General features: G+C 41.9%; 1 protein-coding gene across 8 annotated transcripts in view; it reads right to left on the bottom strand.

Annotated features, from left to right (window-relative positions):
- Positions 1-14,977, bottom strand: part of LMO7 (LIM domain 7) — a 189,044-nt gene that overhangs the window by 117,980 nt on the left and 56,087 nt on the right. For all 8 annotated transcript variants that reach the window (XM_054973080.1, XM_054973085.1, XM_054973079.1 and 5 more), the window contains exons 3-4: positions 7,349-7,419; positions 860-929 (exon numbers count right to left, since the gene is read on the bottom strand). In XM_054973080.1, coding sequence (XP_054829055.1) covers positions 860-929; positions 7,349-7,419 — 141 coding nt within the window. The remainder of the gene's footprint in view (positions 1-859; positions 930-7,348; positions 7,420-14,977) is intronic.

The raw sequence follows: 14,977 nt of genomic DNA, 5'->3' as shown, positions 1-14,977 counted from the left end.
TTAGGATTGCTCCTCAGAGGCTATTAAAACTACAAGATCCACTAAGCTACATTTACTCAACATTGGAATAGTTCCTCAGAAACTGGCCATGTTAATCTGTTTGAAAGTAGGAGATGTCTCTAAACTTTGGGCATTACAACCAGGTTAGTATTTCCTCAGTGGAGGGGTTAATATCAAGGAGCCTCGGAGGGTTGGAATCCAGAGTTCTGTCAACAGGAAGTGCCAGTGGTCACAGATCTTTCCTCTGTTCAACTCTCCAAGCAGTTCTTTCCTTTCCAACCCCAGGAAAGTTGCAGAATAATAGCCACAAGGACTGTGAGGCTGCAGTGAGGGAGGGGAGGGGAATGAGAGCCAAGCTACAAGTGACGCCTGACACAGGTTGGACACTTGTCAGCTTCCCTCAAGTTTTCATGGGAAATGTAGGCATCCTGGTCTTGCAGCTGTAATGGAGAGCCAAGCTGTAAAACCAGGATGCCTACATTTCCCATCAAAACTTGAGGGAAGCTAACAAGTGTCCAACCTGTGTCAGGCGTCACTTGTAGCTTGGCTCTGAGAATGAAGTTGCTCTGCCTCTTCTGTCCGCTCCACTCGTAAGAAGAGCTAAGAGGGAGAGGTCTCACCAAAGCCGTGCAGCTTTTAGCCCGTGCATCCATCCAGAGCATCGAGCTATTAAAAGTGTGTTACGAGAATCTAATAATGCAAGTATGACACTGCATAACATCACTGCCTTGAAACACCTACGCCCACGTCATTTTTTCCTTTAAAAATGAAATACTATAGCACGTTATTTATTTGGAGACAAAAATCAAGAAAATCCACATGGTAACGCTGACAGTACAAAATGTATTTCATTACTTACCAGGCCGGCTATTGGCGTTGACAGGTGATTAATCTTTTTGATGACGCCAGGTTTGATCTTGTTAATTAGACTACAAAAAAAGAATGAGAGTAAGCCATGCTTTGTAGTGTAATTTCACTCTAAGGCTGAATACACAGATGACTAAAGTTAATAACTCTTGCAAACACTTCTCCCTTACATTATTTGAACCAGTTATAATAAGATTTAAAACTGATCTTGCATCTGATCACCTAGTATATTTGGATGCAAGCAACAGCTAAAATATTCTAATTGAGTGCCATGTGCTGGATTCACTAGACTCAAAACACCAACTCAAAACACCAAATTACAGATGGAGTTACTCTGGTTTCTCTTTAGATTGCATAAATCTTTCGCACAGATGGAGTTTATCATATTGGTTTGCAAGCTTCTAAATTCCTCATTCAGGAAGGAAGTGGACAGTGGCACTTTAAAGGAAATCATTGTAAAATCACTCCTAAAAAGAAGACCTCTACCTGCATCCCAACTATACGTACCCACTGATTGCTAAATGAGCCTCATTTCCAGTCACTGATTCTGTAGTCACTCCATTTGCTACCTATCAGCTACTGTGCTCAGTTCAAGGTATTGGTTATCACCTACAAAGCTCTTCATGGCCTCGGCCCAGCATACCTATGGGACCGCCTCCCTCCCTATGTTCCTCTATGGCAGTTTCGCTCATCTGAACAGGGTTTCTTGCAGGTGCCAGCCTGTACATGGGTGAAATCAACAGCAGCCCGTACATAGGCTTTCTCTGTGGTGGCCCCCTAACCTGTGGAACGGCCTGCCTGAGGAGGTCAGGAGAGCCCCCTACACTTTAGCTTTCCACAAACGACGCACAACCGAATTATTCAAAAAGGCTTTTGTATTGTAGGGAGGGGCTCTCAGATGCTTCGCTAATGAGTTAAGGACCATAGACTTCACCATTATGTTGCCTTACATACTACCCATTGTCTTAAATATGTTCTCCTATGAACTACTTGTGCTTCATGTGGTCTAATGTCAGCCCTAGAATTGCTTATGTTCTGTTTCAGCATTTCTTCAGCTCCATATTGGATTCTTACTAACGCTATGTCTTTGTAAACTTGTGTTTATTTACTCTATGGCACTGTTTATGGAAATATCCTTGAAACTGACTGCACTGGACTCACACTTGAGTCTCAGTGAGAAAGGCAGACTATAAATTACATAAATAAAATATAATAAATAAATAAAATAATTTTGAGTAAATGGTTTAAGCAGTTGATGGTGATCCAGCTCAACCCACCTCCCTAGATTAAACCAGTTCCCTATGTTTATTTCAATGACATCCATCCTAGTTCTAAGATCTCTCTCTCTCTCTCTCTCTCTCTCTCTCTCTCTCTCTCTCTCTCTCTCTCTCAGGTGGACAGACTACACTGAGAGATAGAAGACCCTCTCTGATCACCCTGGACCTCTAAGCAGCTTTCAGTACCCTCAACAATGGTACGTTTTCAGCATCCCTTGTGACATGGATGCCACAGCTGGTTCAATTCAGTCTCAAAATGCTATTGGAGCAGAGTCTGGTCCGACTTGTAGGGATGACTCTCTGTGAGGGCTGATGAGGTAAACAAGCTATTCACACTTTAGAAATGTGCCCTACCCCACATCAAGAGTGACACAAACCATTTACACAGGTAAATGTCTAAGAGAAGATGTCACCTAAGCTGCTTTGAAAGAAGCAGTAGATCCCTCCCCCCTAAGAGGATGTGCTCTGCCTAGGGTTTTTTTCTGGGGAAAGAGGTGATGAACTCAGTTGCCAGCACCTGGGGCAGCTCCTGGCAGAAGGTGGTGACCCTGTCACCACATGTGCACACGCGAGGCACACGCACGCCTTCCAAGGACCATGTGATGATGTCATTTCTAGGAAGTGAAGTCATCATGCAGGGCGAGGCCCCTTTGAGTTCCTCCCTCCCAGCTGAAGCCAGGGGAAGGCCCAAAACAGGTGCTTTAAACTTCAGCTGGGGGAGAATTCCTCCCTCCCAGCTGAAGCCTGAGGAAGCGAAAAGGGCACTTTAAACTTCAGCTGGGAGGGGGGATTCCAGCAGGGCAAAAGTTGGTGTGCTCCGAATCTTTACGGAGCATACCAAAGGGGATTAATAAGCAATTAGTCCTCCAGGGGAACTGATCTCTGTCTGGAGATTGGTGGGCAGGGCAACCGGACACGTGATTAACTTCAAGAGGTGCCAGAATGCCGTTCCACCACGTTCTGGCAAAAAAAAGGCCCTGGCCCTGCTTAAACAACTGTGGCCCAGTCACTGACATTCAAATCCTAGGCAAAGTGGTAGCTGCCTCAGATGGAAACAGGCCTGATTGCCTCCATCTTTGCCAGCAGAGCTACCGGGAAACTCCATTCCTTTTCATTCTCCTGGCCCTCTCCGTGGCTCCAGCACCCATAAAATTGAGAGATGAGACAATTTTATCATCTACAACCTGGCAATCAAGACTATAATGCTGAAGATCTTCTACTGTCTTAAAACAGCATAGCAACAGGTAAGAACATTTCCCCCCAGTTTGCTCATAAACACTTAAAGACAAAAATTATAAAGTGAACTATCTATAAACCCTAGCCACAGAACCAAACAAGTTAGAGCAATGTGGTTTTGCATTCTCAGAAAGCTTTCCATTTTTAAAGACTATCATCCAAGTCAGGACGCACATAACTCACAAGTAGGTGCTCATTACTACGAATGGGAGCCTCAGATGAGGGTTCCCATGTGCCAAATGCCACAAATTCTCATATTTGGGTTGCCAAAAACATGACAAGACAATCAGAAACACGCATTTTCTAAAACACCCGTTAGGTATTTTTCAGCTCTAAGGAAGAACCACTACCTACACTTTTCACTCATGACAACTTTTGAAGTACATTTCTCTGATAACCACTGATTTCTTCAAAGGTTTACCAGCGTATCAGACCCAAAATTTATCCAATATAATTGATCTAGAAAAGAATTCTACACCAATTTGGATCCTTACAGCAGGTACTGGAAGAGATCAAAACTGGAGAAGCAGGAGAAACCCTATTTTAGCAACACTCTTTTAAGTTGTTATCTTTGGTGTATCCTTTTACTTAGTTTATGTTTTAATAATTTCAGAAAGAGGGGTGTGAGGCCCATGCACATCTCATGAGTCTTAAGAGGAAAACTTTCCAACGAACACCAACATAGGGTCATTCTGGTCCTCAGTTTTGATGGTGAAGGACAGAGCACTGCAATGATCAAATTTGAGACCCTGGACTTAACATTGTTCTTCCCCACCCCGGCACTGTATATTACTTAACTGGCACAGACTGGGCGAACACATCCCAGGAGCAAGCAAATCTCGGTGGCCCTAGCTGGAAACCATAACTGCTTGTTACCCTGGCTGGATACATAAAGCTGGCCCCTATCATCTACTCCTTCACCACCACAACTCAGCTTGGCTTGCTCCTAGTCAAAGAATCCCTCCAAAGCAGCAACCAGGCAGGATCTTTCCCAATGATCTGAAGTGCCAATTCACCACTAAATTTCACTTACTTCTCTTCATGTGTACTCCTCTACTGACAGAATCAGGGTGGTGTAATAGCTAGAGTGTTGGTCTACAGATATTTATCTGTCACCTTCTCTCACTGTCCTCCGCCAAGTGCATGAAGACTAGAGATGGGCATGAACTGGGAAAATGGTGGTTCATTGCCGTTTGTGGTTTGTCGCGTTTAACGAACCACAAACCGGCATGAAATTGCCCAGTTCACAGACTGGTTTGTTTGGTTCATGAATATGTTACTTATGGGGGTAGCAGAAGGTCTGCAGAAAGCCTATCCTTCTGTTGCCTAGGAAACTGATTGATTGGCTCCAGGCTATCTGCAGTGACAAACCAAAAACGAACCAAACGGACCAGCCTAAAAATCGTCACGGTTTGTCAGAAATGCCCACTGATAAACCACCGGTTCACGAACCAAAAAAGGCCCAGTTTGTGATGAACTTTGGTTCATATTTTGGTTCGTGCCCACTTCTAATGAAAACTTGTTTGTTTTGTCTGGCATTCCCTCTGTGATCCCTCCTTCCTGCTCTATATTTTACTTACAGTTTTATGTGCTTTTAGTGAGTATTTTAGTTTGTGTTTTAATAATTCCTATGATATGTTTTTATAATATTTTGTTTTAAGTGAAAACAGCCTTGGCAGCCCTGACTAGACAGAAAGATAACATAAGAGTTTTGCAAATAAATAAATATTGGTGAGATTCTTGTTCTAATCTCCCATGGAAAACTCACTGGGTGACACTGGGCCCATTACTCTGTAAATCTAGCCACAGAGTTGTAGTGAAGATAAAATAGAAAACAGAATGGTTAATACACAACATAAATTACATCAGATGCAAAAGCACACACACACACACCGCCTCCACAGATGCAGTACAACCTAATCCTATACATATATTCTCAGAAGTAAGTCCCACCATGTTCAATAGGTTTATTCCTAACTAAGTACGTATATAAGAATGCAAACCATCAAGAAATCTCATAAAGACTTGGGAAGTAGAAGATCAGAAAAGATGAAAATGAACAGCCAGGGGATAGTCCAAACACATCCGCCACCTGACATCCTCTACCCCCAGGCCGAGTCCAGGAGCAGAAGCAACTGTCTCCGTGGTCAACACACACAAAATGCAAAGGAGAAGCAGGAGCATTACTAGTTCCTAGGAAGATCTGCAGCTTAGGCACCGGATGCTTCAAATATGCAGAAACAAGATGCTATTGTAGTTAAGAATGTTTTAATTTATTTCATTTTATCCCACTTTTCCTCCAAGGAGCTCACAGCGGAATATGTGCCTCCCCTTACTCTAAACAACCCTGGGAGGTAGGTTTGGGACAAGATCAGTTTTCTGGATGAGCAAGGTTACGATCCCAGGTACAACACAATCCTAGGCATACTTTCTAACTAGTATACCACACTGTTCTCGGGGCAAAGAAGATGGTGAAAAACACTAATGCGGAGACACAAGTGAGTAGCACAAGATTAACTACTTTCAGGGAGGTTTTTTTTCAGCAGGAACGTGGTGGAAAGGAGTTCCAGAACCTCTTGGAAATGGTCACATGGCTGGTGGCCCCGCCCCCTGATCTCCAGACAGAGGGGAGTTTAGATTGCCCTCCGTGTCATGAGGCATGGAGGGCAATCTAAACTCCCCTCTGTCTGGAGATCGGGGCCGGGGCCACCAGCCATGTGACCATTTTCTCCGCGGGCAACCCACTGAGTCCCACCACCTCTTTTCCCAGAAAAAAACCCCTGGCTACTCTCATTTAAGGCAGAGAAAAAAATTCAATTTTAAAGCACCTGCAAGTTGTGCTAGCATTCTTAAGCATAAAGTACCAGTTTACTGCTGGGAACACTGAGGCTCAGAGAGATACATTTTGCTCATGTAAATACTAGCTAGACAGGACTGTCAAATTATTTATGAGCATTTTCTTAGTCCTGTACCTCTGGTAAGAAACCTGATTGTCCTTTTCCTCCACTGCATGTTTACAGACACCCCCATCCCCAAGTAGCTTTACCTAAGATTACAGACAGACAAAAAGAGAACAGAATTGCTGGAGAAGATGCAGAGTCATGGAAGGATCCTCACTATTTCGCAGACGACAATCAGGACATTTCTGCACATTAATACTGGAGGGGGACAAGGTGCATGGCAGCTTGGGGCGGACAGAGAAAGGAAACAAAGGAAAAGAGGCAGAGGTGTTGCTAGATCACATTACTGGAAATCTGCACTCTTGACTTCTTCCCACACTGTTGCAGCATGTCTCCAAGCACATGGCAACTAGTTGGCCACTGTGTCATAACACGATGCTGGATTTGACGGACTAATCTAGTAGGGTTCTCCTTAGGACAACCCGTATTTCAGAGTAGGACTTGCATGGCAATTACACATATCACAAACAGATACAGCACTTCTCTCTCTAGAAGCCACGTCTTGCTCCCACAGGTCTGTAAAACCAGAGTGGTGCATCCTTTACCATTCTACAAGATGTCTGTGCATTGTTTCCTTCTCCTTCCCTTGGACCAGGTTTCTCCCATGCACATCCACCTCCTTTCCACTTAAGGAATAGGGTATTTAGGATTTAGGAAGGCCCTGGAAAGAGATTGTTGATCGACCAGAAATCTGCATCTATTAGGCAGAGAGGAAGCTCCATAGGCACAACTGGCAAGTTCTAGTTTGAGGATAGGAGAGATGAGATAGAAACAAAACACGAATACATTTAAAATGGCACTTAACGTTTATCATAGTTAATTATGGTGCTACAGGATTGTAGGACCATTTTAGAAGATACAATAGAACGTGCTGCAGCTAAAGACCCTGGACGGACAAAGAGGTAATATTGAAAAATCTGCCTACTTTCAATTTATAGATGCTGATACTGCGTTTCTGGACCAATCTGCACAATAAATTTTAACCTCCAGCTTTGTCTTGTTACTTACTCGCAGAGCAGGACTCCGTTTTCCAAAGCAGCACGAAAACCCTTGTTTCCAAAACTTTTCCCGGTGACTGCCTGCAAAACAAACATACAATAAGCTGCCTTTTGAGAAAATAACTAAGAGAAAGGTTGAGAGAGGTCATGGCTCAAGTGCCAAGTTACGTATTCCGGCAATATTCAGAGATAATTGGCTTCTATCCCTTATGGTCTTTCTCAGGCAAATATAGATGCAGGGTATTTTAAAGCTTACCTTTCAAGCTACTCCTTCCTAAACTTGATTTTCTTCTATATTTTGTGTAAAAATTATTGGCCTATGCCCTACCACTCTCCCAAACAAAGCCTGAAGCCTTCTTCCAAGAAGTGGCTGCTCTTCCAACTGAAGAGCTACTGCTTGAAGCATCCTTCTTTAGGCTGAATGGAACTTCCTCCATCCTACTGTAGGATACCGCCCATTGTGTTAAATAAATACAAAATAAAAAGGTTTCCTGCTTAGAAAGCAGGAAAAACAACAGCACCCATTTAACTCCAGAACACGGGATAGGATCAAATCATCTGTTCATTTTCCACACATGGAAGGTGCATGTGGTATAGGAATATAATCGACTACTCCACCAATAGTAGCACCATACTGGTTTTAACCAAGAACAACACACCACAGATGTTCTGATCCAAAAAATTTCATAACCCTCCCGAAAGAAAAGTGGAAGTTGTTGCAAAACAAATCGTATCTTGATCTGCATTTGCAATAAGGGTGTTCTCTGGTACTCAGAGTAAAAGCCAGTCTGTGCTGAGTAAGATGGCAGACTTTTTTCTCTATCTCCGTATCATTTATACTCAGCTTGAGTTCCAAGAAAGGGTTACATTATCCCAGTTGTTCGCATTTTAGGGATCAGGACCCCAAAGTCGGTTTTTGTAGGTGGTTGTGAGGCAGGAAAAGATTGGTTTAGGACAAGATGGGAGCTGAGGCTCAATAGTAAATTCAGGTTTGCCTCCACATATAGTGTGCAAAATGGCCAAGAAATATACTCTGTTACTCAGTAATGTGAAATACTTTATACATTACAAAACATGAACAATATTCATGTGGTTCAGTGCTAGCCAATGTGAGATTCCTGTATTTTATATTGGGAATGGGGAAAGCAGTGTGGAGCTACTTTGAACAGTTTCAAGAGCAACGATTTGAACTTTGGAGATCAAAGTAACAACAACAACAACAACATTTGATTTATATACTGCCCTTCAGGACAACTTAATGCCCACTCAGAGCAGTTTACAAAGTATGTCATTATTATCCCCACAACAGTAATCACCCTGTGGGGTGGGTGGGGCTGAGAGAGCTCCAGAGAGCCGTGACTAGCCCAAGGTCACCCAGCCGGGTTCAAGTGGAGGAGTGGGGAATCAAACCTGGCTCTCCAGATTAGAGTCCCGCACTCTTAACCACTACACCAAACTGGCTAATAGGATGCATGCCAATAAATTTTGAAGTGGTCCCAAATGTAAGAGTAATTTTAGAAACGAGTGCCACTTCAGAAAGATAAACTACAAAGTCATTTTTTTTATGAACTACAAGTTCTTGGCCTTTCAGTAACTTTTTGATTAATTCTCTTGAACGCAGTCACACTGTATATTGACCCCCATGTAAATTACAGCCAACATTTCCATAGGTAATGAGTTAGTCTTCAACAATTCTGTGTGTGAGGCAAATTTGCATTGATCATTAGAAGGGTGATGCAACCGGTATGACAAAGGGTTAATGATCATAGAGCATGCTAAAACGGGATGCTGAAAAACCAAAGAAAGACTTCTCTAACTAGCCTTGAGAGAGACAAGTAGAAGTGAAATAGCTGCAGTGTCAGCTTTGCCATTTCAGTGCCCATTAATCACAATCGGTAGAGACAGGGGAGGAGATGGATTCATCAGCAGCTGCACGGAAGTAAAACACCACCCCAACAGGCAATGCACAGTATTCTCCATGTGCCGCATTAATGCAAATTATGTTAGCAAGATGAAAATCATCTCTGCATTTGTAAGACCGTCTTTACCCCAGGGAGAAGATGCAACCATTGTTCATTTGCATGTACTAATTAACTTAAACATTCGAAGTCAGCCACCTGGAAAGAGGCAAAAGTCAAGAGCAGGATTTCCAGGGCTATGGGTTTCTTTACACCAAACCTCTTCTATAAACTCTCACACCTGATTGAGGTACAAATCAAACGCTTTTTGCTACAAGGCAAGTCAATGGAGAGCAACTCTACTGCAAACAAGTTTGTACAAACGAGCCCTGCGGGAGTAAAGAGTATAGAGCTGGCCTTAAGTAGGGTGAGATTAAGGGGTTTTATTTTCATATATTCTTCCCTTCAGTTGGGTGCTAAGGAGCCCTTTATGGCTTGTTCTGTGCAGCTATGTCATTACGGCACAGCTGTTAAGAATTATGATTCATACTTTTAACCACACAGCTTGATAATCTCTCACCAGAAGTTCAGGCCAGAGGTGTGGAGGATTTTTTTTTTGCGTAATGTGCTTAATTGATGTGAATAAGACATTTTGTTTCCGACCTAACACACTCAAGTGTCAGAAGAACTAAGATTGATGATTTGCTTAGAATTACTTTAATTTACTCCTCTTTTTGATTGGTCTGTATGTATAACTTTGTTTAAGAATCTACATTCATTAACCCATCTGTGTTTCTATGCTTCCTTGTCATATCTGGAAAACTATTGATTAAAACATAAGAGAAAAATAAGTCTCGATCTTAGTGCATTTTCCCCATTTCTTTTCTCCCATACCAACATCTAGCAGTGACCAGCCTTTCTTTGTAACAAAGCAACACTAATGTATTATGTTTTAATTTTGCTGAACAAAGTTTATGGATGAAGACTTGATCATTCTTACTGACATGTGGTTAGCTACATACCTCAAGGCTAAGCCATACACCGAACATGGGGAGGTTTCCGTTTTCATGTGATATACTGGTTTGTTTAGAAGAGTTACCACGTGCGCTTGGCATATTGAGTCAGTAACTTGCCACCTCAGGAATTCTGTGATGATTTTACATGAGGTATTTTTAGCCCATAGCAAATCAGAACGTTTGCATTCTACTCCCAGGAGAAGGAGACTTTTGCTGTCTTCCGCTGTAGAGTTGCAATTTCAACCCATCTAAGAGAACAGAGACTATCTAGCCTTCTGCCTATATTTCTCCTCCTAAAAATACTGCCTCCTACAACTTCCTTTAAAAATTTGGCAATGACTTATCAGATAAGAAGCCTCCAGAAGGGAAGGTTTAAATTTTTTTTACAGTATGTTGCAATTAATGTCTCATGCTAAAAGTACTCACACTAAAAAGTCCCCTCACAGCTGTGAACAAGGTAAGCTGAATCTTTTAGATTTACAGTGCAATCCTATGGAGAGTTACTCCAGTCTAAGCTCATTGACTTCAATGGGTTTAGACTGGAGTAACTCTTCATAGGATTGCATTGTCAGTCTCAGGACCAGGTTAATCTTTTCAAAAAGTATACTGAAGCTTCTCTTTCAGGTAGAGAACAAACTATTTCTTACTGGAATATTATATGGTGAGGAATGGTCCAAGTAGTAAGACACAGAGTAGGAGTAAATATGTTTTTGCGTAACGTTCTGGAATACTACATTCACAAAGCTGCTCTTTCGACCAGCCTTGGATTTTCTACATAAATGCTTGCTGTAAGCAGTAAGGATGGACAAAGATCCCTGACTGCTCTTTCACCAACACGGCTACTCCCATGCCACTGACAGCCCCTTGATACACAGATGTTGGCAGGTACTGAATATCCTCCTCTTTATGCCCTGAAAAAGGTCACTTGATCAGCCTTGGGACTCAAAGACACAAGAATGGGCCATGTCATTTTCTTATTGTTGGTGAATATTTTCCAGGCTGTTAAGGTCCTGTCTTGTTTAGAACATGCTCCATAAGAAATCCATCCTTTCAAGCTTAAGGTATTTCTGTACGTTTAGAAAAAGGTGTTCCAAGAAAGCTCCACTATCCTAATTGTAGCAGTCTAATTTTGTCCTGTTACAGAAGACAACAGGAATTACAGGCGTACTGAATTAACAGGTTCTCCTAACTGTTTGGGTGGCTTGTTCCATAACTAGCACTTTACTAAAAGCTAGTTTACGGCATGAACCAACATTGTCACTGTAGGGTATATAATGCCACAGCAACAGATTGCTATCACATGTTATTTGCTGGAAGGACAGTCATACATAGCATTGAAAAAACTACTTCTGCTAAGCAGTTTAGCAACCCAGGATTCTCATCAGAATAAAGAATGAAAAAAGAGACACAAATCACCACATGGTCCATCTGGGATTTACTGCTAGAATGAAGAAGAATGCGAGGGCTGGACTCCAGGCCAGCTATTTATCTGCGTAAAAATCAAGTGTGATGTGTTTACTCATAGGAGTTAAGTGTTATTACTCTAGGGGATAAAAACTAATTAAATACACACTTTGTGACCAGATACAATTCTAATGGCCTCGCTTTGTTAATTTTACAGAAGTCACTCAGCACATTAACGCTTAAACAATGAGCGGCAGTTTTTAAACACACGCTGAAATTATTTCAGAGACAGGAGCCAACATAAACAACTTCAAGTCACGCAAAACACACTGAATAACTATATGCATCTCACAGCAGAGTCTGAAGGCACACAATGCGCCCATCTGATGAAATTAAGGTGTTTTGGGGGTGGGCTCGGTAGACGGATGGAAGCCAAGAGGTTGACCTACATAACACTGCCTTGAGCTCCATGGGAGGAAGGGGAAGATATTCATTTATTCTTCTATTGATGAATGTTTATAAGCCTTAAAGTGCCTTCATGATTCAGGTTACTTATACAAAAAAAAGTAATCAACACAATATTAAATAATATAGCTATTACCATGGATTTAGGCCAATATCATTAGACCAACCATCTCTCACTCTGAGGCATGTGCTACAACTTCCCTCGTTTTATGTATCTTTGGGTATTGCACATAAGGAATCAAGCAGATCCTTCTAATTAGTTCACAGGAGTTTTTTTAAAATTCTCAGTAAACCAGAAAAAAAATCTGAGCCTACAGTATCCTAGCTGCTGTGAATGGGTATCCTTTTACACAAAACAGGTTAAGTGGCACGTGTGAGATTTTTCTGAGGGGTAAGAAGGGCTCCTTGCTGCTCCAGTTAGATATGGAGAAACTCCCAGTGAACTACCTGGAAAGAGGAGGAAGAGGCATCAGGAAAGTTTGGTAGGCAATACCTAAGCATGGGGTTCTCCTGGTACTCAAGGAGAAAGAAAGCTACTGTCCAACAATGGATGTTTTCGCACAGCCAGAGCCTCCGAAGATCGCTCGAAACTCACAGAACAAAGTGTCTTCCTAGCGCGATTTCCCAACACGATCCCATTTAATGGCGCGATTTCTGACGTCATTGCGCCATTAAAGGGGATCATGCTGGGAAATCACGCTAAGAAGACGCTTCATTCCATGAGTTTCACGCAATCTTACAGGCAAGTGTGAACATGGCCAACAAGACCCACATGTGAAGGCTTCATGAACTGAGAAGGCAGACTAGGGTTGCCAGCCTCCAGGTAGTTAAGCTAAACAAAACAAAACAACGGGGATACAACCGGCACGCCAAAAGCTAGCAAATAATCCAACCGGTAGGCTCATTCACAAAAAATCAACACTGGTTAGAAAATGTGCATAATTTATCAAGTGCAAAAGTGCAAAGTGCAATCCATCAAATACATGTACAATAAATAATCAATAAATATGTACAAATTCATACAACAATTATTTCAAATAATTGTATACAGCATGTATATGGATTGCAGATTTGAAATAATTGTTGTATGGATTTGTACATATTTATTGATTATTTATTGTACATGTATTTGATTGATTGCACTTTGCACTTTTGCACTTATTAAATTATGCACATTTTCTAACCAGTGTTGATTTTTTGTGATTGAGCCTACTGGTTGGATTATTTGCTAGCCTCCAGGTAGTGGCTGGAGATCTCCCGGAATTACAACTGGTCTCCAGGCCACGGAGATCAGTTCACCTGGAGAAAATGGCTACTTTGGGGGGTGGACTGTATGGAATTATGCCATGCCGAGGTCCTTTCCCTCCCCAAACCCCACTTTCTCCAGGTTTCTCCAGGTTTCACCCCCTAGATCTCCAGGAATTTCCCAACTTGGAGCTGGCAACCCTAAGATAGACGTTTCTTGTGCTCCTTTGCTACTGTACTTTCTTCTAACACCGTTCTCTTGTACCTACCCAGGGAGAGTTCTTTTCTAAAGAAAAATCAAAAAGAGTCCAGTAGCACCTTTAAGATTAACCAACTTTATTGTAGCATAAGCTTTCGAGAATCACAGTTCTCTTCGTCTCTTTTCTAAAGAAAAGGTAGTGGGACAGATCAAATGTTATTTTCAAATTCAAAGAAAGCTATGAGAATGGAAGGGAAAAGTTTGAAGGATCGGGTGAGATAGTGCTTAGCTGTTTTAAGCTAATAAATAAAATAGTGGGTATTATTTTGCCCAGGGCCTTCCTAACGTTTAGTATTCTACTATGTAACCACTTTTAAAGAGGAAGCTTTCCTCCTGAAACAGAAAATAAATAAATAAAAAGAACTACTGCATATTACTTGCTATTTTTTTTAATGCAGCTTAGGTTTGAAGGTTTATGGTACAGAAGGTAGATTTTTTTTTAACTATACATAATAGAGGCAAAGTAATGTTTTTTAAAAAGGCCTAGGGAAGAAAAGGAAGTGTGCCATCATGTTGCCATGCCATAACCAGTCTGTTACAAGAAATGCAAACAAAGTTCACCCCACCCCTCCCTCCGAATTAGCTAAGACTATGAGCAGAACCACAAGTGACAAAAGGCACAGATTGGACACTTGTCAGCTTCCCTCAAGTTTTGATGGGAAATGTAGGTGTCCTGGTCTTGCAGCTTGGCCCTCCGACTGCTGTCCAATGGACTTTTCAACTGTCACTTGTCCAACATTCCGCCAAGCTGCCTACATTTCCCATCAAAACTTGAGGGGAGCTGACAAGTATCCAATCTGTGCCTTTTGTCACTTGTGGTTCTGCTCTCTATGTGATGCTAGGTCAGTTCCCTGATTGCAACGGACACCACTCTTGCGGTCACAGGTTTCACAAAGCTGTCTTCACTCCTTTTTGTCATTAATGAATGCCTAAAGAATGCATTACATAAGGAGGTATAAGCTTCACCAGAAATGGTGTAGTTTCACATAGCACATTTTACATATGGATAGTTCTCATTTCTAGAGGAAGTAACCAAAAGAAACATTCAGCCAAGCTGCGCTCAACATCCATGAGTCATTCTCACTGGAATTAATGGAAATACTCCTTGAAGAGATACCATTTAAAAAAATTAACAAAGTATGTTGTAGGGTAGGAGCTTTTGTGAGCTTTGTGAAAGCTCCTACCCTGAAGAAGTGAGCAGTGACTCATCTAAGCTCGTACCCACCCTACCACACATTTCGTTAGTCTTATAGATGCTATTGGACTCTTGCTCTTTTCTACTGCTACAAACAAACTAACTTGGCTACTCATCTTGATCTATTTACAAAAATGGAAGCAAAACTTCGACAGCA

The sequence above is a fragment of the Eublepharis macularius genome, chromosome 3 (assembly GCF_028583425.1).
Source record: "Eublepharis macularius isolate TG4126 chromosome 3, MPM_Emac_v1.0, whole genome shotgun sequence".
Taxonomy (NCBI): Eukaryota; Metazoa; Chordata; class Lepidosauria; order Squamata; family Eublepharidae; genus Eublepharis; species Eublepharis macularius.
The sequence above is the reverse complement of the archived record's forward strand: the minus strand, read 5'-3'. Positions and strand labels throughout refer to the sequence as shown.